The sequence below is a fragment of the Anser brachyrhynchus genome (assembly GCF_964034855.1).
Source record: "Anser brachyrhynchus genome assembly, chromosome: 28".
Lineage (NCBI taxonomy): Eukaryota > Metazoa > Chordata > Aves > Anseriformes > Anatidae > Anser > Anser brachyrhynchus.
The window spans coordinates 3,242,322-3,269,026 of NC_137721.1; the positions used below are offsets into that span (position 1 = coordinate 3,242,322).

General features: G+C 63.2%; 3 protein-coding genes across 28 annotated transcripts; all 3 read right to left on the reverse strand.

Moving 5' to 3' along the window:
- Positions 1-69: 69 nt before the first annotated feature.
- Positions 70-18,875, reverse strand: TPM3 (tropomyosin 3). 25 transcript variants are annotated; one of them, XR_013942509.1, is made up of 12 exons: positions 15,282-15,495; positions 12,388-12,521; positions 11,542-11,659; positions 11,223-11,293; positions 9,774-9,849; positions 9,254-9,316; positions 9,071-9,140; positions 7,242-7,320; positions 5,334-5,403; positions 2,921-2,976; positions 1,831-1,950; positions 70-1,236 (listed from the first exon to the last, which is right to left on the reverse strand). XR_013942509.1 is itself a non-coding variant. In XM_080570303.1 (11 exons), exons 1-11 carry the CDS (start codon positions 18,703-18,705, stop codon positions 1,228-1,230), a joined length of 930 nt encoding a protein of 309 aa, XP_080426429.1. In that variant the 5' UTR covers positions 18,706-18,868; the 3' UTR covers positions 70-1,227. The 25 variants fall into 25 exon arrangements, 20 of the variants coding, with proteins under 20 accessions (XP_080426429.1, XP_080426430.1, XP_080426431.1 ...); XR_013942511.1 differs by lacking the exon at positions 9,774-9,849 and adding an exon at positions 10,344-10,419 and having other exon boundaries at positions 15,282-15,494; XR_013942507.1 differs by lacking the exons at positions 2,921-2,976; positions 5,334-5,403; positions 15,282-15,495 and adding exons at positions 18,046-18,171; positions 18,592-18,868.
- Positions 16,670-22,950, reverse strand: CFAP141 (cilia and flagella associated protein 141; the record flags this gene model as incomplete). 2 transcript variants are annotated; one of them, XM_080570288.1, is made up of 4 exons in its annotated part: positions 16,670-21,955; positions 22,126-22,246; positions 22,384-22,424; positions 22,507-22,950. In XM_080570288.1, the coding sequence occupies 4 exons, from the start codon at positions 22,948-22,950 to the stop codon at positions 21,854-21,856; spliced, it is 708 nt and encodes a 235-aa protein (XP_080426414.1). In that variant the 3' UTR covers positions 16,670-21,853. The 2 variants fall into 2 exon arrangements, with proteins under 2 accessions (XP_080426414.1, XP_080426413.1); XM_080570287.1 differs by having other exon boundaries at positions 16,670-22,246.
- LOC308183839 (protein C1orf43 homolog) lies at positions 22,735-26,652 on the reverse strand. The gene is made up of 7 exons (XM_080570317.1): positions 26,522-26,652; positions 25,458-25,559; positions 25,156-25,264; positions 24,838-24,891; positions 24,374-24,540; positions 24,199-24,257; positions 22,735-23,912 (listed from the first exon to the last, which is right to left on the reverse strand). The coding sequence occupies exons 1-7, from the start codon at positions 26,588-26,590 to the stop codon at positions 23,714-23,716; spliced, it is 759 nt and encodes a 252-aa protein (XP_080426443.1). The 5' UTR covers positions 26,591-26,652; the 3' UTR covers positions 22,735-23,713.
- Between the last annotated feature and the right edge of the window lie 53 nt (positions 26,653-26,705).

The following is a 26,705-nucleotide window of genomic DNA, read 5'->3' on the forward strand; positions in this document are numbered from 1 at the left end:
AAGATGGCGCCGCCCCCATCCCCCCCAGCCCCCCTTCACCCACTAAAGCACTGCAAGGGGACAGCAGCGTGGAGGGATTGGTTTTTATTTCAAAAGACAGTAATACAATTTCTCAATTTAGTATCAAAACACTTGATATGGTTCTTTTCTCCAGATTGGCCCCTAGAACTGCTACAACCAAGCAGCATGCTCGAACCACAAGCTACACACCGCGAGCTCGACATCTCCACACTCACGCCTCACAAAAACTACATCAACACTGCACAGCAAGATGGCTTGTACCTTATTAAGACATTAAGAGCACTCCTGGCCAGGAGAGGGAAGGCCTCGGCTTCCCCCCCCCAGGGTAGGCAGAACTTTTCAAAGAAAACAAGACTTTTGTACTTAAGCTGTTAAGTTTAACCCAGCGATGAGTGATAAAGCTTGGTGCATCAGCACTTAGTGAAGGCAAATTCAACCCCTGTGTAGCAATGTGTTAGCGGGGCCGTGGCTTCTCTAAGCCTACCGGGAAAGGAAGTGGCCAACACTGGGGGGAGGGAAGGGAAACAACCCCTGTGAAGGTTCAATTGTTCAGATAATAGGCTTGGCTTTAAAAAAAAAAAGTCTGCTTTTGCTCAAGTTGCTTCTCCACAACAGAGTTACCTTAAAGCTGAAAACTGAACAGCTCTTTTGGCAAACAGCTCCTGGAGTGGAAGTTTTCCCAACAGGCCTCCATTCCTAGCCCTACTCTCCTAGTCAGCGGCCCACAGCCAGGAACCATCACACCCATCTTCCTCCCCTGCCAAAGCAGAGGGGCCCAGAGCTAACTAACAGAAGGTTAATATCAAAGTTTAAAGCCAAGAGCTTTTGAAGTGTTGCTCACCAGCCTCAGTTATTTGGAATGTTTACAATGGTTGCTACAAAAAAAGGTAGTTACAAAATGTATACATCTCAAACATGCTCCCCAAACATTATTGCATTGTTTATTTCCCTTAATAATGCTGTTTGAAGCTCTGCCCAACCTGATGACCTTTAACCCTGAGGTGAAATAGCAGATTTGTGTTTGGTCAAGTTGGCAACAGAAAGTAAACCCTGGTCCCCAAGGGTTAGAGGTCAGCAGCGGCTGGGCTGGCCCCCCATGGCATCGTGTGGCGGAGGCAGTGGCAGGGATCCATTACATTTCATTCAGGTCTAGCAGGGTCTGGTCCAGCATTCTTTGCGTGCAGAGATGCTCCTCTTTGGTGGATTTCAGTTTATCTGGCAAGAAGCAAGAGTTAAGAGTTACAAGTCAGCCTAAGACAACCGAGAAACCTTCGCCAAAGAAAGCTTGCACTAGCCCCTTCCCAGCACGCTGCCGTAGCGAGTTCTCAGACCGTGGGTGCCTGGCTGGCTGCAGCTAGAAGCTCTGAAGTTACCTGGCTCATTTGTAGCCCTCGTCTCTCGCGCTGCTGGTGCTCCAAATTGGCACGGTCAGGAGGTACTTTTAGCTAGTGCTCTAGGCAGTTTTTTGCATGCAGGTGCCTCAGATTGTAGCTAGCTTTCGCCAGGGCTTCAACACTTTCAGACAGCAGTCCCCAGTGGCCCAGCAAGCCACCCAAGAGCAACTTGAAGATTAAACACTTAGAAAATCAACCCCTGGAATTCCAATTGATTGTGCCCCCCTTCCCCCCAGCACAGGATAGTGATGCCAAGCTGGTCACCAAGACCGTAACTACCTAGCAGCAGGGAGCAGACAACCAAGGACAGTGGGGCAGAGGCTGTTTTCAGGGAACAGCAGGCAGTGAGCAAGTAGGAGCAAAGGTGCTACAACTCTGCCCAGAACTACAGGCAGCTCGCACAGTCGGTTCTCACATGTTCCTTAAGCCAGGAGAGCTCAGATCAGCAACTAGCACTCTAGGTAGGCTTTACTCCATAGGTGAGCCCACCCTGGCCACTGAAGAAATCCACACGCCGGGACACTGGATAGACAGGCTGTAGAAAGATGTCCTTTAGGCACAGGCAGTTTCTCAAAGCTGCTCCCCACCTCCCCGCTCCCAAGGGGACTGCCGAGGGGCTGCAGCAACCCAAGGTCAGAAAGAGCACGCTGCACACACAGCAAGAAGCATTCCTCCTAAGGCACTAGCAACTGCAGAGTTTAACGACTCCCTGCAGGCACTCAAGAGACAGCTTCATGTCATGGATACAGGGACTTGGTTTCAAAATGTCCCTGAGCTTTCCCAACCCATCCTGAGACTCCACAACTGCACTGGGATCAGGCCCTGGGCATAACTACTTCCCCCAAAGCCTTCTATCTAGGTCGGGACTCGGCTATATATGAAAGTACTACAGGTGTGCAGTGTCTTAGACCACAAGGTCAGTCATTTATTGTTAGAAGCCATCATTCCATGCAGCAGGAAATCCTATAGTCATTCAGCTAACAGTAGATTAAGCCATAGCACTTGACAGGTATCTTCTAGCAGACAAGCCTAACTTCACCCCACGCCTCTCTTGGTGGGTGCAGCAGTTCTGGTTCCATGGAGGAGCCAGGCGAGACCGCTCAAAGAACTGCCAAGTCTGAGGGTTTCTTCACCAATAATACAGATTACCTTTTATAAAAAGAGCTCTTAAATAAAATAAGTTAGAGGATGAATTCAACCGCCCCATTCAACAGCAGCAATTGCATAAAATTTGCAAGTCTGCCAGTCTTAAGAGTGATCAGATTTCACTGTGGTCCACAGCACTGGTGGTCGCAATAAGCTTGTTTAATGGCATTAGTGGGCCCCCTTCTCAGTCACACAGATCATGCAGCGTTAGCTTCAGCTCGTTAGAGAGCAGGCGGTTTTTCTCAAGCTGGCTGTACAGGCGCTCTGCAGCAGCAACAGGATTAGGGGAAACAAGAGGAAGAGAGAAAAAGAGAGAAAGGGAAGGTTAGTAGAGTACCAAGATGAGCACATCAAATAACCTGTCTCCATAGCACGTGCCTCTGAAGATCAAGTCTAGGCTATTACACAGATGAAGCTGGGAAGAACAAAGGTTTGTGTTACTCTAACTTGCTTTTCAGCTCAGAAGATCACAGTGGAAGCCAAGTGTGGGCAGAAATGGAAGTGCTGCCAAGGGCTTGCGAAGGCAAAGGAAGAGAAGAACACCAGAAGAGGAGCCTGCAGGCTCGGCTGCACCGTACCCAGGTAAGGAGAGAGACCTGGGATGTGCTTTAAGCCTGCGGAGTACCCTGCAGAAAGAAGTCCTACGGCAGCTGAACTAAGAAGCACCTTCCAGGGCGCGTCACACCACCCAGTAGTAGGCACAGCAGTAGGACTGAGGGTTTTAGGCAGCTGGACAGGGACACAGGCATCTAAGGACAGCAGAATTGAGAATGACAGCATCTTACCTAACCCAGAGGACACGACTTTGTGCCATGCTAACAACCCACCATGACTAAACAAGGACTGGAGACAGTATCTAAAGGAAAGGGAGTACTAGTCCGATCCTCTCCCAGCTCGGGTCACCTCTCAGCCACCGCCCTGCAGCCCACCAGCCACAACAGAGAACCTACTGAGCATCTGTTTTTGTCTGTCTCCACGGGCAGCATCCTCCCAGCCTGACAGTTCCCATTCCTGCATTTGGGGGAATTCCATGCAGTGAAAAATCCTTATAACAGGGGCTTCCAGCCTGGTAGAAACAATCACCACAAACTGAAGCAATATGCACAGCGTGCTGCCGTTGCCTGAGGAGTTAGTATCTACAGCACGGCAACTCTTGCTGGCCTTAAGCTTCTTCTCAAATCCTTCTCGTACTACAAGGTTACAAGATTCTGGTACTACTACAAAGGTCTAAGATCCCCAGGAATCTATGGCACCCTCTGAAGGGGGTCTACACTGTTCTTCACTACTTTTGTCCAACGAATAATTGCTCTTGAGCGAGACCTGGCTACATTAGGTTCAGGACACTCAAGTGTTCACATGGAGCAGCCAAAGCACAGCCCCCTGCCCCAGAGACCTAGCTCAGTCCCTCCACCACGACAGCCACACACGAGAGGGAATTTCACCTTCACCCAGCTCCTCTCAGCCCTCAGCACCCGCCCTAGTGACACCTCGCTGCAGGACAGGAGCTGGTAACGCCGACTGTCCCTTCTTTAAAGCCACCAAGGAACAACCAGAGCAGCTGACAATTTCTGCCCCATTGCAATTTGACTACAAGCAGAGGGAAGTTGTGGTGCAGCAGACAAGTACACTCGGTGCCAGCCTACACCGGAGCCTGCCTTGCACGTGGGCTACTAGTGCTAGGGACCCTGCTCGGAGCAGGTAGGCTGGGCACCCTGATGGCAGCCTCCAGCCCCAGGTGACGTGGGCTGGTCCCGGGTCTCTGGAAGAGCAGAGGATGGGAGGGATCTGCCACCAACAGAAGTACGAGCAGCTCAAGGCTGGTGCAACAGCTCCCAGCCTCCAAGCAAGCATTCCTGCCTGCGGACAGGGACCTGACGATCCACCCACGAGGGAGCAGACTGACTGGGGTAATTAGCGTGACCTTCCCGAGACCTCGGGAATGGCTTCTCGACACGGAGCACTTGCTCAGGGCTGCTGGGGCTAGCTGCAGCGTCTGGCCTGCTCCCTTCCCCGCCCAGCCTGCAGGGCGGCCTTACAGGCCACGGGGAGCTCCGAGACCTGTGCCTCCTGGTCAGCTTATCTGAACTCACAGCTCCCCTGGGTTAACAGCTCGGCTCGTGGTAACCAGCCTGCACAAGCCTAGCAATCCAGTCAGACCAGAAGCCTCACAAAACCTCCCAGGGCAGAAGTTGCATCACCCACCACCCATCCAGCCAGCGTGGAGTTCCACCGGGACGAGCAGGGCAAGGGCCTGCCAAAGCCCAGCCCTCGAGAACGTCGCTTGCGACACCGCCGTGCAACGGGGGGCCACCCGCCCCGCTCGGCCCCGAGCCGACGAGACCACCCCGCGAGGAGAGAGCCCATTTCACAAGGGCAGGGAGCGCGATGCTGCCTCCCGCCTGGTAAGAGCCAACAGGAGAACGCTAGGCTGGAGGCCTCCCCTCGCCCAGACAGCTGTGAGATACCCCTGCCCCTCCCACAGGACGCAGCACCCCCCCCCAAAATTCAGCTGCAGGTTTGGTTACCGAGAGGATTCCTGCTTTGGGGGCACAGAGCTGTTACCCTGAAGAGCCAGAGCACCGTCTGCCAGCCCTTCCCAAGCTATTCTCTCGGGAATTCCTTGCAAGTGCTCCCTCCTTCCCTGCCCAGACCAGCAGAGAGGGGACAGCCCCGACGCAGAAGACAGAGTGAGAACAGGCTGGGGCAGCTCGGCACGTCCAGGCTGCGCTCGCTGCCAGTGCCACTTGTGCAGAGAGCGGAGTGCGCACAAACCTGAGGTTCAGGAAACCACGGGAGGTGTCCCATTTCACCAAAACTCGATTCCTGAAGGGCTCTTCGGGCACTGTGGCAGACAAACCGACCCAGGAGGGAAGAAGTATCGGACAAGCCACCGTAAGGCAGCACGGTTACGAGGCTGATCAGTGCTTACGGTACCCGAGCAACCAGCAGTGACGCGTGCCAGGTGCTTGCTGCCAGCCGCAGAGCTCCGTGTAGCGCTGCAGGCCACGCTCCCAGGAGGATCCTGCGACCCTCAGCCCCACGCAGGGAGCTGGAGCGCTGCTGTGCGTGGATGCCCTGGCCCTGCTGCCCTCAGCCCTGGGCTTCTCCTCCCTGAGGCAAGGAGCCATCCATCCCCCCCGCAGGCACAGCACCCACCCAGCCCTGCCCAGCTGGAAACCAGCCGGAGTTATGCAATATTTATTAGCTTTCACAACTTGCCAGCGACCTCAGTGACTATCGGGTGCGGCGACTTCCCGCTGCAAGCCCGCGTTTGGCAACCAGCGCCAGTGAATGCCAGAGCAGGCAGGTGAGGAACATTTTCCTGAAGCAGACAGCGTGAGGACCTCTGGCTACAAACCCCAGCAGCCTACCCGAACCTACAGAGCGTGCCGTGCACCGAGGCAGCGTTTGCAGGGCTGCGATGCACATCTGTGAGCCAATAAGACACCCAAAGGGGAAAATCTAGTGCGTTAATGAAGTCTGTGTATTCCACCAGCGCGGGCAAGGTTACACTGGTTTGAAGGCAACATCGCAACAGTTACTCTAAAGCAGCAAGTGGTCACTAGAAACCCATTTCTCAACAGCACCAGCCGTTCCATTCAGTTTGTACAAGAGTTGTTTTTCCTTAAAAAAGGTGACATCATGCTCAAGCAAGAGGCAAGAGAAATACAAAAGGAGCTTTATAGCTCTACACAAGATATGCAGATGAGAACAACATACTCCCAGCTACACCCAGACATTGAAAAGGGCAGCCCCTCAGAGCACGGCAGTGTCTGGCACATCGGGTCAAACAGAGGGAGCTTTGTTTAGGAGCAAGTGCAGCATAACTGGGGGCTGCTGCTGCTGTCAAGCTTCAGAGTCTGTACAGCACTCATTCCCAGGGATGCCCTGTGCACAGTAACTGGAAAAAGGTACTGGAATTCAGAGTGAGATGAGGAGAGCACGAGTGCAGGGTGCAGATGCAGAACAAGCCACCAAGCAGAGAGGCAAATCCAAAGTGGAGTTTGGAATCGCAAGACTTATCTGTGTGAAACAGAAGGAGACACTAGTTTTAAGAGAAACGTAAGTGTTTGTGCACGGCAAACTTTGCTCAGGGAGCTTTCGAACGCTAGCGTTAAGGCTCTTCTCTGCAGCGCAAGTACCTGGCCTCTCCTGGGTTAGTGGTAAGGACTGTGCAGAGCAGCTGTTAGCAGAACCCACCGCCAGTCTCAACAAGAAGCCAAGTAGCGAAGTTGCAGAACACGCGGTCAGCTACTTCCACAGATCACTTCACGATCCAGCCCATCTCAAGCCTGTTAGGGCAATTCCTGAGGCATCTGCTTGAGCACTGCCCACAGCCTCTCCCAGGAAGGATCCCGAGACCGTGGCCCAGTGGCTCCAGCAGGCAACGAAGGCACATTAAGCCCTTCCCAGCGGGGCTGGGAATTGCACTGGAGTTCAGGTCCGAACTCTGCCAGGCCAGCACAGCACTTGGTGTTACACATGCAGCTCACAAGGCCCTGGAGTTAGAACACAGCATGCTGCGGGGAAGCCTCAATCCGAGGGGCAGAGATCTGTAGAAGTAACCTAGACAACACAGTGCCATTGATTCTCCGGCTATGAAAATCACAGCAAACCAAGCAAGCTCCGGCGGTCTAGCCTGCTGAAGCGAGAGGCAAACACCAGCCAGCTCATATTTACATGGAAGTCATGTCATTCAGGGCGTGGTCCAGTTCCTCACTAATTGCTTTGTACTTCAGTTTCTGGGCATAGAGCTCATCTAGAAGAGGTTTAGGAGGAGAACAAAAGGGAAACAATGAGGGAAGGCAGAGGAGTTCTTCCAACACCCTGGGGCAGGAAAAGCAGTGTGGGATTTGTGAACAGAAGAAAATGAAGTCAGATGTGGAGCCACCACGACTGCTGGACTCCGGTCGCTCCTGAGCGCCGGATGGGAGGTTTCAGACAGCCCGAGGGCAGCCTGACCAGCAAGGGCCCTGCAGGACTCCAAGCCAGCTCCGAGGGGAGCAGAGCCGAGAGCTCCAACCCCACCAGCTCGTGAGAAGAAGCTGCCGGCTAGCTTAGCAAGAACCATGGGCAGGAGGAGTACCAGGGAGGGCAACTCCACTTGGGGAGGCGATTGCAACACCTAAGGCAGGCACGGATCGATGGAAGCGCTTTGTTCTCACCTTCGGTTTCAATATAAAAACCTGTTTGGGAGAAGTCAGTTAAGTAATAGTCCTGAGCATCAGAGGGAATTCCCATTATGTGCGTACACAGCTCAGCAGGATACGCCGAGCAGACGGGCCACACCTGCGTTCTCCATCAGATAATGGAGCAGACTGGCAATCACCCACCTTCCCGTGGAGGAGGCAGCCTTGAAACTTGCACTGATGGACTCCTTTGGCATTGCACAGCGCTGGCACGGGCTCCTCCCAGCACTGGCTGCCTAGGCTGCGATACAGCTGGTAATGTTGTTAACTGCTTCGCGGAGCCCAGAGAACTTTGTCAGTTGTCATAAACTAGGTCACTTCCACAGCAAGGCCGGAGACTGGAGCCAACTCTCCCCCCATCAACGCGTTTCAGGGGCAGCACGCAGGGACTCGGAGCTTTTGCGGTTCTCCCGGATCATGAGGTGGCTCAGATTGCTGCTTGGCTGCAGTTCTGGAACGGCTCAGCTGACACCGCTGCTATTTCTAGATAAAACTCCTGAGTGACTCCAGACTGTAGGATGTGGCTTTGAATCTCCAAGACCTGGCACTGAACGACCACTAAGGCACATGCTGTGGTTGGGGCAGGAGGCCTGTAAGAGCACTGGCGTGCCAGCGCAGCCGCTCTAGCCACAGCTATCTCTGGAAGAATCCAGCCACAGCCCCGGAGCTAAGGCAGGCATGTGGAGCCTTCTCCTTCCGTGGCTCGGGGAGAGTTAGGACTCTGCAACGGCAAGCCTCAGGAGTGCTCCTGGAGTTCCGTGAAACCAGGAGGAGGAGGGGAGCCCGGCCTCAGCCCAGGCCGACCACCGCACTGCACGGGTGGGAATTCTGGTGACTTTATCTTGAACCGATGCTGGGGAGTCTGAGTCTTCCCGGGGCTGGTTCATGACCCACCGACTGCAGTAACGCTGTCTGCAGATGGCCACGTGCATGGGATTCCACACACAGGTATGTAATCGCAACCAATTCCTGTGGAGTTCATGGTGTTTGTTTTTTTTTTTTCCTACGCCACTCCTCAAATTGGGTTAAGCTGGAGCACAGGAATCCAGTTACGCTCCCGAGGACACCACAACCAAGGCTAGCAGCCGCGCTATCTGTCCTATCAGTCAGACAAGGCAAGGTGCTCGGATCAAAAGCTCGAGGCCTGCCGCAGCACGGCCAGGGAATTGTTTCCAGCCGATGCACAGGGCACAGCCCCAGAACCTAAGAGGCACCAGCCTCACCCCAGAGGCTGAGCCAGGCTTTGCTCCCAGTACCAAGGAGCTCTCCTTCCCCAGCTCATCACCACAAAGTCTTTGGCTCCCCATCCCCAGCACATACCTTCCAAATCATCGATGGTCTTCTCCAGCTTGGCCACAGACCGCTCGGCGAATTCAGCACGGGTCTCCGCCTGCCAGACAGGAGCGAGTCGGTCAGCAACAGCTTGGGGGTACAAGGGGCCACAGAAGCAACAGCCTGAGGGTGCTCCCACCGATCAGAGGCCATCCCGACACGGTCACTCACCTCTTTGAGTTTATCAGTCAGGATCTTGATCTCTTCTTCGTATTTATCCTCTTTTTGAGAGTACTGTGGAAAAGGAGAGATGTCAGCAACCAGCAGCAGCCCCATGCATCTCCCACTCCAGAGAGCCACGGCTACAAAAGGAGGCTTAAACTCCTCGCTGCCGTGCACGTGCCCACGGACTTCCAACTTATTCACACCCCTACCCTGCTCCAGGAGGACCGGGTCAGACAGCAAGTCCCACACCACGTACGTAACGCAGAAACTCGGGCACAGAAAAATTCTCATCCCAGCAGCATAAACATCTCGGCCGCTCGAGTCTGCCCCAAGGCAGGGAAGGGCCGGCGGGCTTCCCGCACTCCCAGCTCCTACAGGCAGCATCAGCCCTGCGCTGAGATCCGTTAGCTCTCCTTGCTGCTTAAGGCTGCAAAGTTCCACTATTTCCATCCCAGTGGGTGCTCCGCTGTCACACCCCCTTCTAGCAAAACAGAAATGTTTCTGGCCCTTTGAAAAGCAGCCCTACCTTCTCAGCCTGAGCCTCAAGAGACTTGAGATTGTTGGTGACATTCTTCAGCTCCTCCTCCAGCTCGGAACATTTACTGTGGGGTTTTGTAAAGAAAGAGGGGAGAAAAAAGGAAAAGAAGTGGGAGGGAAAGACAGGAGAGACGAGAAGTGAATCCATGTGCAGGGAGACCAGGGAGTTCTTTAGGAGACTGCCTGCGATCAGACTGGACGGGACCCTGCTTTGAAGCACTTCTGCAGAAAGCAAGCTCCCTTCCAAGGCCTCCAAGGTCATTTTTTAGATATGCCGCCAGCACGCGCACAGGGCACCGGGCTGAGCGGCTGAGACGTGGACACAGACTCCTGCCAGCCCTGGCACCTTCACGTAGCAGCCGCACGTCTGGTTTGCTGTAAGGAGGGAAGCTGTTCTGGCGGACAGACGGACAGCTGCCGCCACTCAGACAGGAGTGCTCGTGGGCAGAGAGGACAGAACATTCCAGGAGAGAAAGACGCAATGAAGCGGAGGGAAGGAGCGTAGCAAGAAGACCACAAGAGTTCTGGTTTAATGGGTCGAGAAGGGAACGGTTAGTACCTTTTCTTCGGCAACAGACAGACACTTCAAGTTCTGGTCCATCACTCTGATCTGCTCCTGCAGCTCCCGGACACGACTGTTAGTGACGGTCGCATGATGGCACAAGCCAGGTGGGGGCAAGGGTCAAAAGGAGCACCGATAACACAATACCGCAGAGCAAAAAAGGGGGCAGGGGAAAAACACAAAGAAGTCATGGTCATGACATGCACGTCTGGGCAGGAAGCACAGTGCTACAGCTGCACGCATGCTAGCTTTGTTAGACAAGGCCCACGGTACAGAAAGGCCCTGACCAGCTCCTCGAGGACCTGCTCAAGCATCCAGACACGTGAAAGGAGCCCAAACCACACGGCCGGTGTCTCTGCTCCAAGCAGAAGTTGTTTAGCTTGCTGAGCAGCAGCGCTCACGTCTGCAGTGGTTACTGAAAATAACTCGAGGCCACAGAGCAGCCCCGGCCCCAGCTGTGCTCTTGGACATCCTGCGTGCTGCTTCATGGCAGGCCTCGGCCCTTTTAGGACAAGCACCGTGCGCTCGTGTGCCCCGTAGCGGTGTGCAGGGAGCCAGTGACCAGACGTACGGAGCAGTGCTGGGGAAAAACCGAGCGGGGGAGGATTCTCTGACCTCGCCACCTAGGGAGCCGCTCCGTGCAAGGGGGCGGAACAGCTCCGCTGCGCGGCACACCGTGCTGATTGTGGCGGACACAAACTCACATCCCCGGTGGATCTGATCCTGCTCAGAGCAGGAGCACACTCCCAACTCTTTCATCTGCAGCTCTAAACCCACCCTGTACTTCAGGCCTTGTGTAACAAGGTTAGAAATGCTGTTAGTGTTAGTTCCCATGCGAAGGTAGACATGCCAGTCACACGTGAGCAGATTACTCACGACTCTGCAAGCTCAGCTCTCTCCTCAGTGCGCTCCAGATCTCCTTCTATGATCACCAATTTCCGGGCAACCTGGGGGGGGGGAGAATCAGAGGTCACAGCAAGGAAGATTTTTGCACTGGTAGGTCGCGCGAGGCCCGGAAGGGAACGCCTGCAGGAGTTACTGCCGCTGCCAGAGTTCCTCTGGCTGGGGAAACGGCGATGAAGCTCAAAGAGCCGGGATCTCCCTGCGCCACGTCTGCTGAGAAAAGCCCTGTCTGCAGGAAGAGGAGCCACCGCTCCCGGCCAGGGGCGGCCGCGCGAGAGCATCCGAGCCTCACCTCCTCGTACTTCCTGTCCGCCTCCTCCGCGATGTGCTTGGCTTCCTTGAGCTGGATCTCCTGCAGCTCCATTTTCTCCTCATCCTTCAGAGCTCTGTTTTCGATGACTTTCATGCCTCTGCCCCAAAAAAAAAAAGCGCAGCAAGGGGTGATGTATGGAACGGTCCCACACAAGCCAGCACAGCTCCGGGCGCAGAGGACAGCGCAGAAAGCAGGCGCTGCTGGGCTGGGGCAAACGCAGCAGCCTCGCCCGCTCAGAGCTAACTGCTCCTCGGAGCATTACTCCAGCAGCTCATTGGGCTCCTGGACCACGGGAAACGCTGCTGAGAACAAGTCAGGATGTCGCAGGGACTCCGCACGGGCGAGCCAAGCACTTTCCAGGCCGAGAGGCAGCAGGAGCCAAGTCCTTATGGCAGGACGTCAGCTGGGTCAGGCTGCGCAGCGCAGCGGCCAACTGGAAGCGCTCTGATGGGACCGCTCCCCTCTAAATCACATTCCCAGGTCGGGAGCTCCCTGCCAGGGGGGAGGGCGCAGCAGGAAGAAGCCCCGAGCCCCAGCAGCACCCTTCACCAACCCAGGGCTTCCCAGACCCCGCTTCCTTCTCCCCCGGAGGGGCATTGCACAGCAGCAGGCAGCACCACTCGCCCTTAGCCTCAGGCTCTGCGATATTCCCGAGGGCAGCAGCACTGTTTGAGCGGCTCTGCATAAGCGGGCACCGGCTCCCACACCCTGCCTTGATGCGGCGGCCGCTTCCCACCCTCCAGGAAGCCCAGGAGGTGGCCGGCACCCAGCCCTCAGTTGGGAACACGCCTGGGACTCAGAGCGAGAGCAGCAGCCCTTGCTCACCTTTCACTTTCATCTGCAGCCTTCTCCGCCTCCTCCAGCTTCTGCAGAGCCGTGGCAAGGCGCTCCTGGGCCCGGTCTAACTCCTCCTCTACCAGCTGGATGCGGCGATTCAGAGATGCCACTTCTGCCTCAGCCTGGGGGGAGCGGAAGGGGTGACTCAGCCCGCAGCAGGTTCAGCAGCCGGTGCGGGGCAGCCGAGCTCTGCCCGCAGGTCAGCGGCGGCGCGCAGGAAAGCGAACCGAAGCCGAGGGGCTTTGCCCAATTTTTTTACACCAAGGCCTGCGCTCCCAGACGCCTGCAAGTTGAGCCTTGCAACATTTAGCACGGGTTTGGCTGCGCAGCAGTCCCCATGCAGGTTTCTCGCCTGTCAGCTCGAGCTGACGTGACAGCTGAAGCCATAAGCACTAAGTAGATGACTTACACTAATGTGTCTTCTCCGCAGCTGCTCTAATCCTGCCAGGCCATCAATCAGTCCCATTCATCCACCATCCCAGCGCCCTCTGACAGCTACTATTTAGCACCAAGTCGGTTTACGCATGTGATCTGGACGGGAATGTTGCTCGGAACAAGCCCTCTCATCGGCGACCCGAGCTGATTAACAGGGCTCAGGGGTCTGCCTGGCGCTGGACCGGGCTCCGCAGCGCCGGCAGCTCCGGGGGCTCAGACTGCGAGGAGCCAGCCGCGCTCCGTGATCCGCCCACAGCAAGAGCCAAAGCCTCCGGCAGCCCCGAGAGGCCGCTCCTCGGCCACCTCATTTCTGGAGTCGCGAGCTGCCGAGAGCCCGCGGGCTCCGCGCAGCTGCCAGCAGTGTGACCACGGGAAGGAGCGAGGGTTTAATGAACCCGCGAGGTTGAAGGCGTCGCGCGCCCCCAGCCAGGCCTGCTGCAGCTCCATCGCCACCAGCCACAAGGCGTCTGAGGCTCGGTCTGTGGCGAGCCCCGAGCGGACACCGAGAAGCCCTGGGGACACCGACACCTCGTCTCGGCCAGCCCAGAAGAAGCCGGCATCCCCTCCAGTAGGATTTCCACACTGCTGCAGAGGTGGAGAGCGCTGCGGCCATCTCAGGGCAGCACGGTGATCCGCCACAGAGGCCAGCGCGCAGGCACATGCCGGGCACGTATGAAATATCCCAGCCGCTTGCGACAAAGCCGCCTGCGAGGACGCACTGCCTCGAAGCGAGCCCGCCAATGCCCAAGGAAGGAGGAGCAGCGCGATGAAAGAGGCCAGTGTTGGAACGGGGCCTGACACAAACCACACTCGGGCCCGGGAGAGGCTGGCGAGCTCTTCCCCGCAGCCAGCGCAGGAACCCCGAGCTGCTTTCGGAGGGGCTGGGTGCCGGTGCCCTGCCCTTCCCCGCGGAAGCCCGCGGCACCGCGACGCTCAGAGGAGCCGGCAGGCTGCCGCAGGGGCGGCCGGGCCCCGCCGAGCAGCCAGCACGTTCCTCCGGAGGAGGAAGTGGTCTGCTCGAAGAGGAACGAAACGATACGTTGAGCAGAACTGGGAAGGAGGCTGCCTGGCACACACGCATTTTGCCTCCTAAAGAGGCAGCGAGCTGTCAGGCCGCTGAGCCTCCTCCTTCCCCCAGGGGACAGAGACACACCAGCCCTCTGCTTCCTGCCCTCCTGAACCTCGCCGCCCAGCCCCGGCTTCCTGCGGGCAGCGCGAAACCCACCCAAGAAAATCCCCCGCTGCCACGAAGCGCCTCTGCCCTGCTCAGGGGGCTGCCAAGGGCCTGATCCTTCCTTTCTGCCTTCCTTCCCCGCACACGGCAGTGCCGCTTCCAGGCAGCCCCGCCGCCCACCGGCGCCTTCCCGTTCCTCCTTCCTCCGGGAAGGGAGCCCCGAGCCGGGGAGCCGCAGAGAGCCGGCGCGAGGCTCAGCGCAGGGCTCAGCGCCGCTTCCCGAGCCCGCGGAGATCGGAGCAGGGAAATCCCTCGGGAGCCGGGGGGCCAGGCCCCAGACTCTGCGGCGACTGCGAGGCCGGGAGCGCGGATTCGCTCCGGTGCGGCGAGGCTCGGGCAGGCCGGGTGGAAGCACGCGGGTTCCCATGACAACTCCGCCACTGCGGGAGAATTCCTTATGTGGCTGCAAAGAAAGAGCCCGGCCGGGGCCTGGGAGTGGCCCCCCCGTCTCCCCGCACAGCGCCGCTCCCGCACAGCGCCGCTCCTCCCGCACCTCGCCCCCAGCCCCGCTCGGGGCCGGGCGGCACCGAGCTGCTCCCCGGGGACGGCAGGATTGGGCCCTCGGGGCGGAAAAGCCGCAGTTTTGGGGCAGAACGGGCAGAATCGGCGCACGCGGCGCGGATGTGCGCGGCCACCCCGCCCCGGCCGCCTCCCGCGGTGCCCCCGGCGCTGCTCGGACCCCGCGGTACCGGGACACGACCGGGGGGGGGGGGGAGCCGCCCCGTGCCCCCCCCCCCCCCCCCGGCCCCGTTCGGTGCCCGGGAGCGCCCCGCCGAGCCCTGCCCCGCTCCCACGGCACCGCCGGGGCCGCCACAAGATGGCCGGGCCGCTCCCTCCCCGCACACCGGGAGCCCGCACCGGCTCCCCCCGGGTCCCGGTACCGGGGAGGGGACCCCGCGGCTCCCCCCGCACCGGGGCCAAGCCCCCCCGCACCCCACCCCCCCCCAAGCGAGGCCGACGGCCGAACCCCACCGCCCCGCCCCAGCACCGGGAGCCCAACGGGAGCCCCGGGACAGCGGAGCACGGCACCGGTGGCGCCCCCGGTACCGAGCCCCCGAGGCCCGGCAGCACCGGGAGGGGGCTCCCCCCGCCGCCCCCCACCCCGGGCCGGGCCGCGGGCAGCTCGCGGGGCCCGGCCCACGCCGCCTCCCCCCGGTCCGGTGCGGTTCGGTTCGGTTCGTTCCCGGTTCGGTGCCGGTCCCGGTGCCGGTACCTGCTCCCGGTTGCGGCGCTCGGCCTCCACCTCCCGCTGCAGGCGGTCCGCCCGCTCCTCCGCGTCGTCCGCCTGCTGCTGCAGCACCTGGATCTTGCGCTTCACCGCCTCGATCGTGGTGGCCCCCGCCATGGTCCCGGCCGCTGCCGCCGCGCCCGCCCCGCCCTGCGATACCGGAACCCGCCGCCCCGGCCCCGCCGACCGGCCGTGACGTCACTTCCGCCCCGCGCCCCCGCCGCCCCGGTCCGGATGCGGCACGCCCCGCCCCCCCGCGCCCCCCCCTCCCCCCCCCGGTGTTGCCGTGGCGACCGGGAGCAGCCACCGGGCGCGGCCCCGCCGGCACCGGGGGCACCGGGAGGGGGGGCATCGGGCACGGCCCCCCCCGGGACCGGGGGCACCACCGGGACTGGGATCTGCCCCAGCGGGACCGGGAGCACCGGGCATGGCCCCCTACGGGACCGGGACCGGCCCCACCGGGACCTGGGGCACCGGGACCGGGGGTACCGGGGGTGTGGGCATCGGGCATCGCCCCCTACGGGACCGGGAGCACCGGGACTGGGATCTGCCCCACCGGGACCGGGGGCACCGGGAGCACCGGGCATGGCCCCCTATGGGACCGGGACCGGCCCCACCGGGACCGGGACCGACCCCACAGGGAGTGGGGGCACCGGGCACAGCCCCCACCAGGAGCTGGGGGCACTGGGAAAAGGGGCACCGGGACTGGGACCTGCCTCAACAGGAGCGGGGCACCGGGAGCAGGACCTGCCCCACCGGGAGCAGGAATGCCGGGGGCAGCCCCCAGGGTACCGGTGGCACCGGGTACAGCCCCCTACAGACCCGGGACGTGCCCCACGGGGTACCGGGGACACCAGGGACAGCCCACGGGGGACCAAGGCACCCCCCCCCCAAGGAGCGGGGCCACCGGGCACGGCCCCCTGCAGGACCAGGCCCTGTCCCAAGGGGAACCGGGGACACCGGGCCCTGCCATGCACGGTACCGGGGGCACCGGCAGGGCCCACACCGGCCTCGGTGCTCCGGGCCCTGCCCCGCAGCAGCCTGGGGACACCGGGGCCGGCCCCACACAGGACTGGGAACACGGGGCCTGTGCCCCCCAGCCCCTGCCCTGCCCCACACGGCCCCCACAGCCCCCGGTGTCCCACGGCTGAGCACCGGGGCGCTGAGCACCGGGGCCGGGCCGTCCCGCAGCCCCGCGGGCCTTATACGGGCACGGCCGGGCCGGCGGCTGCGCATTCCCGGGGGCTGAGCTCACCCCGCGGCCCCCCTCCCCGCCATGCTGCCGGTCACCGGCTTCCCGTCCTCGGGGTTGCCCCGGGTGCCTGGCTCCGAACCCCCAACCGCTGCCGACGGGGCCGAGTGTCACCCCAAAAACAGGCCGAAAAAAAAAACTTGTCCTGCTCCCTTCCGTGCCTTCTGTGCTGCTGCCTCGCTCCTGCCCCGCTGTGCGCCAAAATCCGGCATTGCGACGGCGTCAGCCCGGGCTAAAACCCTCCGGTTTGGGGTTAGGGCACAAAATGCTCGACAAAAACACGGCCGGGCCCTGGGGCTGTGCTCGCAGCGAGGCTGTCGGGCAGACGGAGAGGGAAGGAGCGCCGGAGGCTGGTGGGGCCGCGGGGCCGCCTCCGCCACCTCTTCCAAGTCCCAGGGGCACATTTGGAGGGCTCGCGTGTGCCCTGCACACGTTTGGCTGGCCGAGCGCCTGGGCACGGCCCCCTGGGACGAGCTGGCGAGCGAAAGGGCCCGACCCTGCACCCACGTGCGAGCGCTGCCTGCGGCTGGCAGCGTCCGCTCCCCGGGGAGCTCGGCACGGCCAGCGCTCGCGGCCGCAGTCCCCACTCTGCTCCGACGGGCCGCAGGGCAGCCGGGACGGGGACGAACGGAAAGCAAAGCGAGCAGGGTCGTGGTCCTCAGTGCCGCAGTGATGGAGAGGGGCAGGAAAGCTTCAGGGAGAGGGCGCGAGGGTGTGGGAGGGCAGCGGAGGGAAGGTTGAAGGGTGTGAGGAGGGACAGGGCTCCCAGTGAGCGCAGGCAGCGCTGTGCCTGGTGTGCAGAGCCCCAGCTCAGCGCCTTCCCGAGCTGGGACAGCAAAGCCACGGGGCTGCTGAACCACCTGGGGGCTCGGGGAGGGCTCGGGGGTCCTGGTTATGATAACTGGAGCTGGGACAGCGCAGCAAAGCAAGCCCAGGCACCGGGGCTTGGGGTTCTTCCCGGTTGCGCTGCATGAGATCTGCGTCTTCCCAGCGGGGAGCCCACGAGTGCTCGACCCCCCGGGTGCCGGAGGGTGCCAGCCCCTCTGGCCACCCGATCCCCGCAGGTGACAAACGGGGACATCGCGCCACGTGTCTGCCAGGAGAGCGGCCGGGCGGCGAAACCCTGCACCGCTCGCGCCATTGTTTTCCTGGAAAGGGCGGCCAACAATAGCAGGACTGTGCAGTTGTCGCGCTGCCCACGCGGCCCCCGCCTGCCCCCGGGGGGGACGAGCGGCTCCGTCCTTCTTTGGAGTTTGGCTCCTCCACCGGCAGCCGTGACTCAGAGCTCTGCAGGGCCGGACACTGACCCCGCGCTCCAGGGGCCGCTCGCGGCCGCCAGCCCCTTGCCAGCTTCCTCCCAGCTCCCTGCGGCTCTGCCCCGGCCCCCTGCCCCGCTTCGGGGACCGTCCTCCGTCCCCAGGGCTGCGGGGATGGCCAAGCTCTGCGGGGAGGCTGCCGTCAGAGCTCCCCGCTCTGTCCCCTGCCCCCCATACGTACGTCCGCCGCCTTCTTCTCCGCCAGCTCCAGCTTCTCCTGGGCGTCTTTCAGGGCCTCGGAGTACTTGTCCAGCTCGTCCTCCGTCCCCTTCAGCTTCTTCTGCATGGCGGCCAGCTCATCCTCCAGCTGGAAGGGCAGTGGCCGTCACCCCTTGCGGACACCCCCGGGACCCCCGCAGGGTAGCAGCTCCCACCCCATGGGAGAGACTTCCCTCTCTCCTCCCAGACCAGCTCTGCCCCACGGGCTCCCTCCCGGCCCCACACCACCCGACACCACCCAAACTGGTGGGGGCTGAGCCGTGGGCAGCCCACGACGGGGCTGCCATGAGCAGCGCTGCCCCACGGCATGCCCCTCACCTCTGCCCTGGGGTTTTTATCGCTCTGGGTTTGCCCGCAAAGCCCCAGCCTGGATGGCTCAGCTCTGCGGAGCATCTCTCGCACCCTGGGCCCCCTTCCCACGCTGTGATGGGTCTGGCAGGGCTCCGTGGTGCAGCTCGGGGACAACCATCACCCACACCCCTCCCTGTGCTCCTGCCACCCGTCCTACCTGCTTGCTCCGCTCCTCCGCCTGCTTCTGCTCGGCCTCCGCCTGCTCCGCCCGATCCAGGGCGTTCTCCTTGTCCAGCTTCAGCATCTGCATCTTCTTCTTGATGGCCTCCATCGTTGGCGGGGCTCAGGGGGGCTGCAGCAGGCAGCGGGGCGGGCAGGGGGCAGGCGGGGTGGCACTGCTGCCCGCCGCCCCGCCGCCCGGTTTATCAGCGCGCCCCTGCCCGCTGGGTGCGGGGGCTTTGCCTTTCTTGGGCCGAGCCACCTCCCCGCGCTCCCAAAAAGTCTCTGCTCGGGACCCATTGTCTGGCGTGGGGGGGTCCGGGTGGCCGCGGCCTTATTTGGGCTCCTGCAGGACAGCTGGGGCAGTTATAAAAAGCAGCGGCAGGTCTGCGAGCAGGGGGTCCCGCATTGTCCTGGCTGCCCGCCGCCCCCCCGTGCAAGGGGACACCCTGGCTGGCAGCACAGGGACACCGTGTCCCACCCCGCCGGGCACCCCCTGTGTGTGTGCTGGCACCGCTGGGGTGGGCAGGGGGGGCTTGGGGGCCCCAGTCCCCAGCCTGGCACCCTCTGGGGCTCGGTGGCACTGCTGGGCACACACAGAGTGGGTGCCACCGCTCCACGGCCCCCGCGACCTGCTGGGGACGCACCGACCCAGATCCTCGTGGCACCAGATGTGAAGCCCCCCCCCGTTTGCACCCAAGCGGGGGCTCAGACCATCCATGTCACCGGTGTCACCAGGCACCCCAGGCTGACATTTATCCGTGCCCGGGGGTGGTGTGGCAAAGGGCGAGCTCAGCCCGCTGCTATTTTAAGAGCAGGAGCTTAGCAGCAGCCCCCAGCCCAAATTGTTTGGCTCAGCGGGGAGCAGCGGGGGGAGCCGAGCCCCCCAGGAGCCCCCTGAGTCCCCGCTGGCCACGCTGGTGCTCAGCCGCGAGGCTGAAGATGCTGTTGGCATCCGGAGGAGCAATTTCCCCTGGCGCAGGGAGGAATTGGCAGGGAGCGAGCTCCTCGGCATTTCCCACGCTGCCGGGGGATTATCGGCCTCCTTGGAGCCAGCCCTGCGAGCCCGGCTGGGATCTCCCGCAGGGGACATCGGCTGCACCCGTCCGGGGACAGATCTGGGGGCTGAGCGGGGCAGGAGGGAGCCAGGGGGGGCTCAGTGCCCACAAAGGGTCCCGGTTGCTGCCATGCCCCCTGGCTCCATCCGTCGGGAGCCGTAATTAGCCGCTGGCCCAAGGCAGCGGAGCCAGCAGTGGGCACGGGGCCACGCGCCTTCGCCCCGCGCTCGTCCCAGTGTGGGCAGGGGACAGGTGGCGAGTGCTGAGCCCGCGCGGGCGGCATCTTGGCGGGTCGGTGCTGAGCGGCCCTGGCGCTGTAAGAATATGTTTGATATTTAGTTGGTTTTCCAATAAAACAACCTAATATCAAACATATCAGACAGAGGCAGGGGCAGGCGGAGGCGGACGGGACCCGGGGCTCGGCTGCCTGAAAGAGAAAGAGAGAGGGCGAGGCGGAGCGGGGCCGTAACTCCTCGCCGTCTGCCTGGGCTGGACCTGGGGGCTCCGCACGTGCTGCGCCCTGGCCTCGGTGTCCACGGCTGTGGGCTCCTGCTCCATCGGCTCTGGGATCCTTGGGGATCTGGTGGCCAAGAAGAGGCAAAATGCAGCGGGGATGAAGCTGGAGCAGGGCGTCCCCTGACAGGGCACGGCACGGCACGGCACGGCACGGCACGGCAGGCAGCGCTGCTCACACCGTCCCTGCGCATCCGGGGCCGAGGGGTCGCCGCGTCCATCGCTGCCTTACCTGGGCCAGCTCGGGGGGCTCCTTGGCGGCTCTGGCGTGGGGGCCGCCTGGCCGCCGTTTATAACCGTGCTCAGCTGCAGCCGGCGGGGGGACGCGGCCGGCGAGCGCCCCGGCCCCACGCACGTGGCCTCGTTCCCATTAATTACCACCCATCGACGTCCCCCTGCCCCCTCTGCGCAGCCCCGCGCCCTTGCCGTGGAGCGCGGCCGGTCGATACGGGTCGATGGCCCCGCGCCGCCTGCTCCTGCCCCCGGTCACACGCCGCCGTCATTAGCGGGGATGTCGATACCGGGGAGCCGTCCCCGTCCCGGCGGGCTCCCCGCTGCTGCGGGGCTGCGTGTGACCCTGCCCAAGGACAAGCCCTGGCCGGCGCTGTGACACTGTGCCCCACGTCCCCTCCTGCTCCATCCTGTCCCCGTGCCTTTGGTTTGGGGGAGCCACCGAGGACGCACGGTGTGCAGGAGCACACCTCCATGGGTGGCTGGAGGAGGCGGGCGCCTGTGTCCTCCTGCACCGTCCCTCGTGAGGATGTGGCCCCGCTGCCCTGGGTACGGCTGGGTGACAAAACAGGACCCCAGACCTGCTGTGGGACGGCACGCAGGGCGTCGTGGGGTGCCTGGCACCAGGGGACATGCAGCTCCCGGCCTAGGGAACAGAGCTGGGGGCTCTGCGGGGCCCAGAACTGCTGGGCAGGACGTGGGGCAGGACGTGGGGCGGCCGGAGCCCCAGTACCACGGGGGGACGGGGACACAGCCCCTGCCCAGGCTGCCTCTGACAGCCGGGAGGGTGGCGCTGGGGACGGCAGGGACACACGTGGAAGCAGCGTGGGGCCGGGACGCAGGGAGCTGCGTGCGGCAGCGGTGATGTGATGTGACCCGACAGACGAGCTAATGAAGGGCCGTTGGCGGGGGGGTGCCGGCCCGGCGGCCCCCAGCCCTGTCAATAAACTGAGCCAGGGCAGGCGCTGATGGGCCCTGGGGCCGGGAGACACCAAGGTCGGGCGCAGGCAGCGGGGACGAGGGGCAGGCGGGGGCTCAGGGGGTGCCCAGACGGTGAGCGGGGCCACGGAGCATTGCACCCCAGCCCCGTCCCCAGCACCGGGGGGACAGCGGCGTGCGGCTGGCACCGGGCACCGCAGCGGGAGCGGGACCTGACCACGGAGCACAAGGGGCTGCCGGTGCCACGTCCACATGTGGGACAGTCAGGGAGAAGCAGAGCAGGCGCGCGGTGGCCGTGCTGCCATCTCCTGGCACAGCCACGGCCAGGACCGCGTGCCAGGATCTGGCACAGAGGGGCCGCAGGCGATGCTGCTGGATCCCAGCCGCAGGGATCGGGCCGCACTGCCCCTTCCCTCTGCCCCGCGGCTGCCCCCGAACCCAGCGGGCACAGCCCCGTCTCGCTCAACTCCTTTTATTCCCCGTTGCTGCCAGCCGGGCCGAGCCCGACGGGCCGTGCGCTCAGAGCCGCTCCACGTAGAAAGCCTTCCCGAGCTGCTGCAGCTCCCGCTGGTGCTGCCGGTGCTCAGCCTGGAGGAGCCGGTGCAGGGCGGCCCGTCGGACCTGCGGGGCGTCGGGGCCAGCGGTGAGCCACGCTCCTGCTGCCCGGCGTGCCGGCGAGGGGTCCTGAGCCCTCCGCTGCCGGGCAGGAGGGTGCCGGAGGCGGGAGCACCCCGGGGACGAGGGGCAGGCGCCCCGGGCAGGGCACCTTGCCGAAAACGAGCAGACCTCACCGTGGTTCGCTCCTTGGAGGCCAGGCACAGCTCCACCGCGAGGCTCCACCGCAGCGCCCCGAGGGACGTGGCCCAGGTCCGCTCCTGGCGCTGGGGGTGCTCCCCGGCCGCCTGCCCCCAGCTGCGGGGACGTGGGGTGACGGGATGGATGGGGCGATGGGACAGTGGGGCAGCACGGGGTCCCCATCCTCCCTGCTGTGCCCCCCCCCCCTCCTGCTGGGACCCCTTCCCCCCAGGGACCCCCTTTGCCGGCTCTACCTCCGCAGCCACTCCGCGTAGGCGCTCTCCTTCGCCAGGACCTGCAACAACACATTTGGGGGGCTCGAACCCGCCCGGGCTTTCCCCATGCGACGGGGGACGCAGGACCGTGACTGTCCCCACCTGCTCCCGCCGCAGGGACAGGGTCTGCCTGGTCGCCGCAGCCATGGCCGGTGCCGTGGGGAATCCAAAACCGCCCCCTGCCCCAGCCAGGCTGTTACCAACGTCCCCCAGACCGGCGTTGCCGTCACCAAGGCGGCAGCGCAGCGACAGCCCCGTGGTGACCGTTGGTTCCTTGGATCCCGCAGGGAAGGGCTCCTGGCAGCCAAAGGCCCGTGGCACGCATCCAGCTCGGGGTAACTGTTGTTTTATTAAACAGCAATTAAAAAGAGTGCAGAGGCCCGGGGAAGGGGCACAGCTCCTGCCCCACGCGCTGCGGTGAGCGGCGAGCAGCGGGCGCTGCCGGCAGGACGCCGACATCGAGCCGGGGGCTGCGAGCTTCGGCCCCGAGCTGGGCTCCCCCCGCCGCCAGCAGCCCCTTCCCCTGGGCTCGGTGGCCGCTGGCATACGAGGCGCTGGTGAGAGCAGGAGGAACCCCCCGGCCGGGCAGACAGGCCGTTTGAAGCTGGTATTTGTCTGCCTGAGACGTCCCCGAAGGCCCAGCTGCAGGATGGAAACCGCAGCCCCAAGAGGCACCTCGCCCGCCGCGGGGAGGACTGCCCGCCAAACTATTTACACTCCGTCCAGGCCCCCTGGCGCACACCCGGCTGAGAGCAGCGACGGTGCCACGGGGAAAACGTTTCATGGGTCTTTGGAGAGGAGAGACGAGCGGCTCCGAAGCCTGAGCTCAACACAGACAGGACGGAGAGCCAGCATCAGCCCCTGCTGGCCGCCACGGGGAAGAGGAGAGGTGGAAGAGAGCGCTGGCTGGGGGGGGGATGTCTTTTATAAATAAGCTAAAGCTAACCAGAGTTTATTCACAGGGCCAGGGCTCCGAGGCGCTGCCGGCCTCCAAGCCAGAACAACGCCCGCAGCGCGCCCAAGCCTGATGCAGGGGGGCCGCAGAGGCCGATCCCCGCCGGGTTTGGCGGGCGGGCACAGTGCTTTGAAACGGGCTCCCGGCGCGGGGTGAGCTCCACCAGCTGAAACGGAGCCTCCGCCGAGCTCTTGTATCCGACGTCGTGCAAGAGGGAGGCCCAAGAGCGCGGCCGCTTCCTCCCAGCGCCGCCTGCGCGCTGACCTGCGGCCAAAACTCGCCCAGGACACTAAGCTGCACCCAGCAAGGGGCTCTGCTCTCGGCAGGTCCCCGGAGCAGCGCTCCCCGCCCCGCTCACAGGGTGCTCTCCAGCGTGTTGTAGTTGTCCTTGAAGCTCTTCAGCTCCAGGAAGTGTTTGGCACGTTTGCTCTTCTGGCTGGAAGGCAGGTAGGTGACCTGGATGGTGGCGGGGTTGGAGACTTCGGGGGAGAGAGTGAGGTCCTTGGCTGCCGACTGGTGCTGCCGCTGGCTGCTGCCTCCCCGGGCCTTGGTCCTGCAGAGAGAGGCACCATCACGGCAGGGGAAGGATGCGGCCCCTCCCCACAGTCCCTGGCTCAAAGGTGCGAGCAGGAATGCGGATGCGACCTAGCAACGACCCCAAAATGCATCAAGAGACAGGCTGTAAAGAATAACCAAACCTGGAAGCACAGACTGGCGCGAACAGCCTGCTTCTCAGAGGCCGGCTTTGTGCCCCAAATCCCATCTTTGCTCACAGGCCACCGAGGCCCAAGAAGCCAACACCGTCCCCCAGCAGCCACACGCCGGACAGAAACACTCACATGTTTGCCAGCTCGTTCAGAGCATCCTGGTACTTCAGATATTCTGGTTTCCCAAAGACCTGGACGCAAACAGAAAAGACCCTGCAAAGCCTGGCCGAGGGAACTGCGCGATCCCAGCCCCGCCAGCCCAGCAGGCCGGGGGGCAGGAGCAGCCCCCGCGGGGCCCGGCGCTTACCCCGGTGCCGTAGCGGGCGCTCTCGTACCCGTCCAGCAAGGTGTCGATCAAGGCTTTGCGGATGCCTTTGAAGGAGGCGCTGGAATTCCTCAGCTCCAGCAGGTAGGCACAGAAGTTCTTCCCTATTAATGACTTTGGGTATTTGCCATCCGCATGAAATGGTATTTCTAGGAAACAAGAAGGCACGACACCACCGCCTGAAGGACGGGTCAAACGCTTGTGTTTACCCACAAAGTGGGACGAGCTCGTGGCTAACGAAGCTTCCCACCGCTTCCGCTGCCTCCATTTGCTGATTGCTTCCAACGTGGGAGCGGAGCCGGCCCTCAGGCACCCTGGGGGGATTTAGTGACTGCTGCTCCCCAAACAGGGCCGTGCGTTACCACGGGACCGCTGCCCAACGCACACCCTTATTTCCCACACGCACTCTCTCCCCTCTCTTTCCCTCCCACCGTGCTCTCGCTTACCAGATGTCCTAATTGCATCCAGCGCCTTCATCCTGTACAGGTAGTTATAGCAGCCTGGAAAGAGAAAACCCAAACTGAAAGCTCTGCACGACTCGGCAGCAAAAGGGAGGTGGGGAGAGTGGACGGGAGCAGGGCGCAGAGACACCGTCTCCGATCAGCCAGCCAAACGCGGGGTCGCGATGGCAGCACCGAGGAGAGGCCAGCGATGCAGCTCAGCCCCCGGGGAGCGACCGCCGCAGGCAGACAGAGCCTGCCGCGGCAGAACAAGGCTGGGTGGCGTCCCTGCTGTCCTCCAGCTCTCGTCCAGCGAGGGGGTACCTTGCGTCTCCAGCTGCAGAAGTCTGCTGTCGTCCTCAGCTAGCAGCCGGGGCTCGTACTTGATGTCTTGCACCCGTGACAGCCGAATGTCGATTTCTTCCTTTAAATCCTGCAGAGCAGAAAAAAAAACCACACAAAGAATTTAGAGCACTCGCTTTTTCAGTAGGATTCTAAGGATGATTATAGGCAAATCCTGAGGGCTTTCTGGTGTAAAGCAGGGGGAAACCCATCCCTCAGCAGCTCCCGGCGATGCCGTTTCGGAGCAGACCCCGGCAGGGACGCCCCCACCCCCGGGCACCAACCTTGGGCGCGTGCTGGCCAACAGGCACGTGGGGGCCGCGGCGGGACTTCATGGCGAAGCGCATGATCTGGCGTTTCACAAAGATGAACAGCAGCACGAAGACCTAGACCCCGCCGGGGGGACAGGCGGTCAGCGCACCCAGCTGCGCCCCCGGACACCCCACAACCAGCCCCACACCCTCCCCCAAACCCCAGCGGTCTCAGGACCCCGCTCAGCCCACCCGGAGCCCCACGGACACCCGGGACAGCCCCACAAGCACCCCCCTGCTGGCTGCAGAGGCCCCAGCTCACGTCCTCCCCCTGCCCCACAGACGCTGTGGGGCCGGTGCTGTGCAGGACCCTACAGGCCCCCAGCCCAGCCCCACGAGAACCCCACACCTGCTCCCCACAGACACCCCGGGACGTGTCCTACGGGAGCCCCACGCAGTACTGGGCCCACCCCCACCAGGGACCGGGCGACAGGACCCACGGGAATCCACAGGGACCGGGACCCACGCGGCCCCACGAACACCCGGTACCTGGCCCCATGGGACCCAGTGCATGGCCCCACAGACACTCCAGTACCGGGCCCCACAGGGATCCCCAGACACCCGTGCCCAGCCCTACGGGGACCCCCAAACACCCCGGTACCCAGCCCAAGGGGACCCCCGGACACTGGGTGCGTGCCCCACGGGGACCGAGCACCGGGACCTACGGGCCCCGCAGGCACCGGGTGACGGGACCCACGAACACCCGGTGCCCGGCCCCACGGGGATCCCCAGACACCGGGTGCGGGCCCCACGGGGACTGGGACCTACGGGCCCCACCAACGCCGGGTGACAGGACCCACGGGACCCAGGGCCTACGCGGACCCACGAACACCCGGTACCGGGCCCCACAGGGATCCACGGGGACCCGGTGCCCGGCCTCACGGACACTCGGTGCCGGGCCCCACGGGGATCCCCAGACAGCGGGCGCGGGCCCCGCGGGGACCGAGCACCGGGGCCTCCGGGCCCCGCCGCCACCCCGTGACGGGACCGACGGGCCCCACGCCCCCCCCCCCCCCCCCGGTGCCCGCCGCCCTCACCAGGCTGCCGTAGGCCATGACGAGCACCACGTTGACCCCCGAGAGCCAGTTGCTGCCGGCCCCCGCCATCCCCGGCCCGGCCCGCGGCCACACAACATGGCGCCCGCCGAAGCCTCCCCGCGCCCCCTCCACGTGACCGCCGCCGCTCCTCCCGCACGTGACCCTGCGGGGAGAGGAGGGGGGG

Excerpts from the sequence above, each read along its gene's own strand:
- LOC308183839 (XM_080570317.1), bottom strand. The coding sequence starts at position 26,590 with ATGGCGGGGGCCGGCAGCAACTGGCTCTCGGGGGTCAACGTGGTGCTC. Across the intron at positions 25,560-26,521 it reads TCATGGCCTACGGCAGCCTG|GTCTTCGTGCTGCTGTTCAT; the intron begins GTGAGGGCGGCG and ends GGCGGGGTCTAG. Across the intron at positions 24,541-24,837 it reads GGATGCAATTAGGACATCTG|AAATACCATTTCATGCGGAT; the intron begins GTAAGCGAGAGC and ends CTTGTTTCCTAG.
- TPM3 (XM_080570303.1), bottom strand. The coding sequence starts at position 18,705 with ATGGAGGCCATCAAGAAGAAGATGCAGATGCTGAAGCTGGACAAGGAG. Across the intron at positions 12,522-18,045 it reads CGGAGAAGAAGGCGGCGGAC|GCTGAGGCAGAAGTGGCATC; the intron begins GTACGTATGGGG and ends CGCTCCCCCCAG. Across the intron at positions 9,850-11,222 it reads AGAGCTGAGCTTGCAGAGTC|TAAATGTTCCGAGCTGGAGG; the intron begins GTGAGTAATCTG and ends AAAACCCCACAG.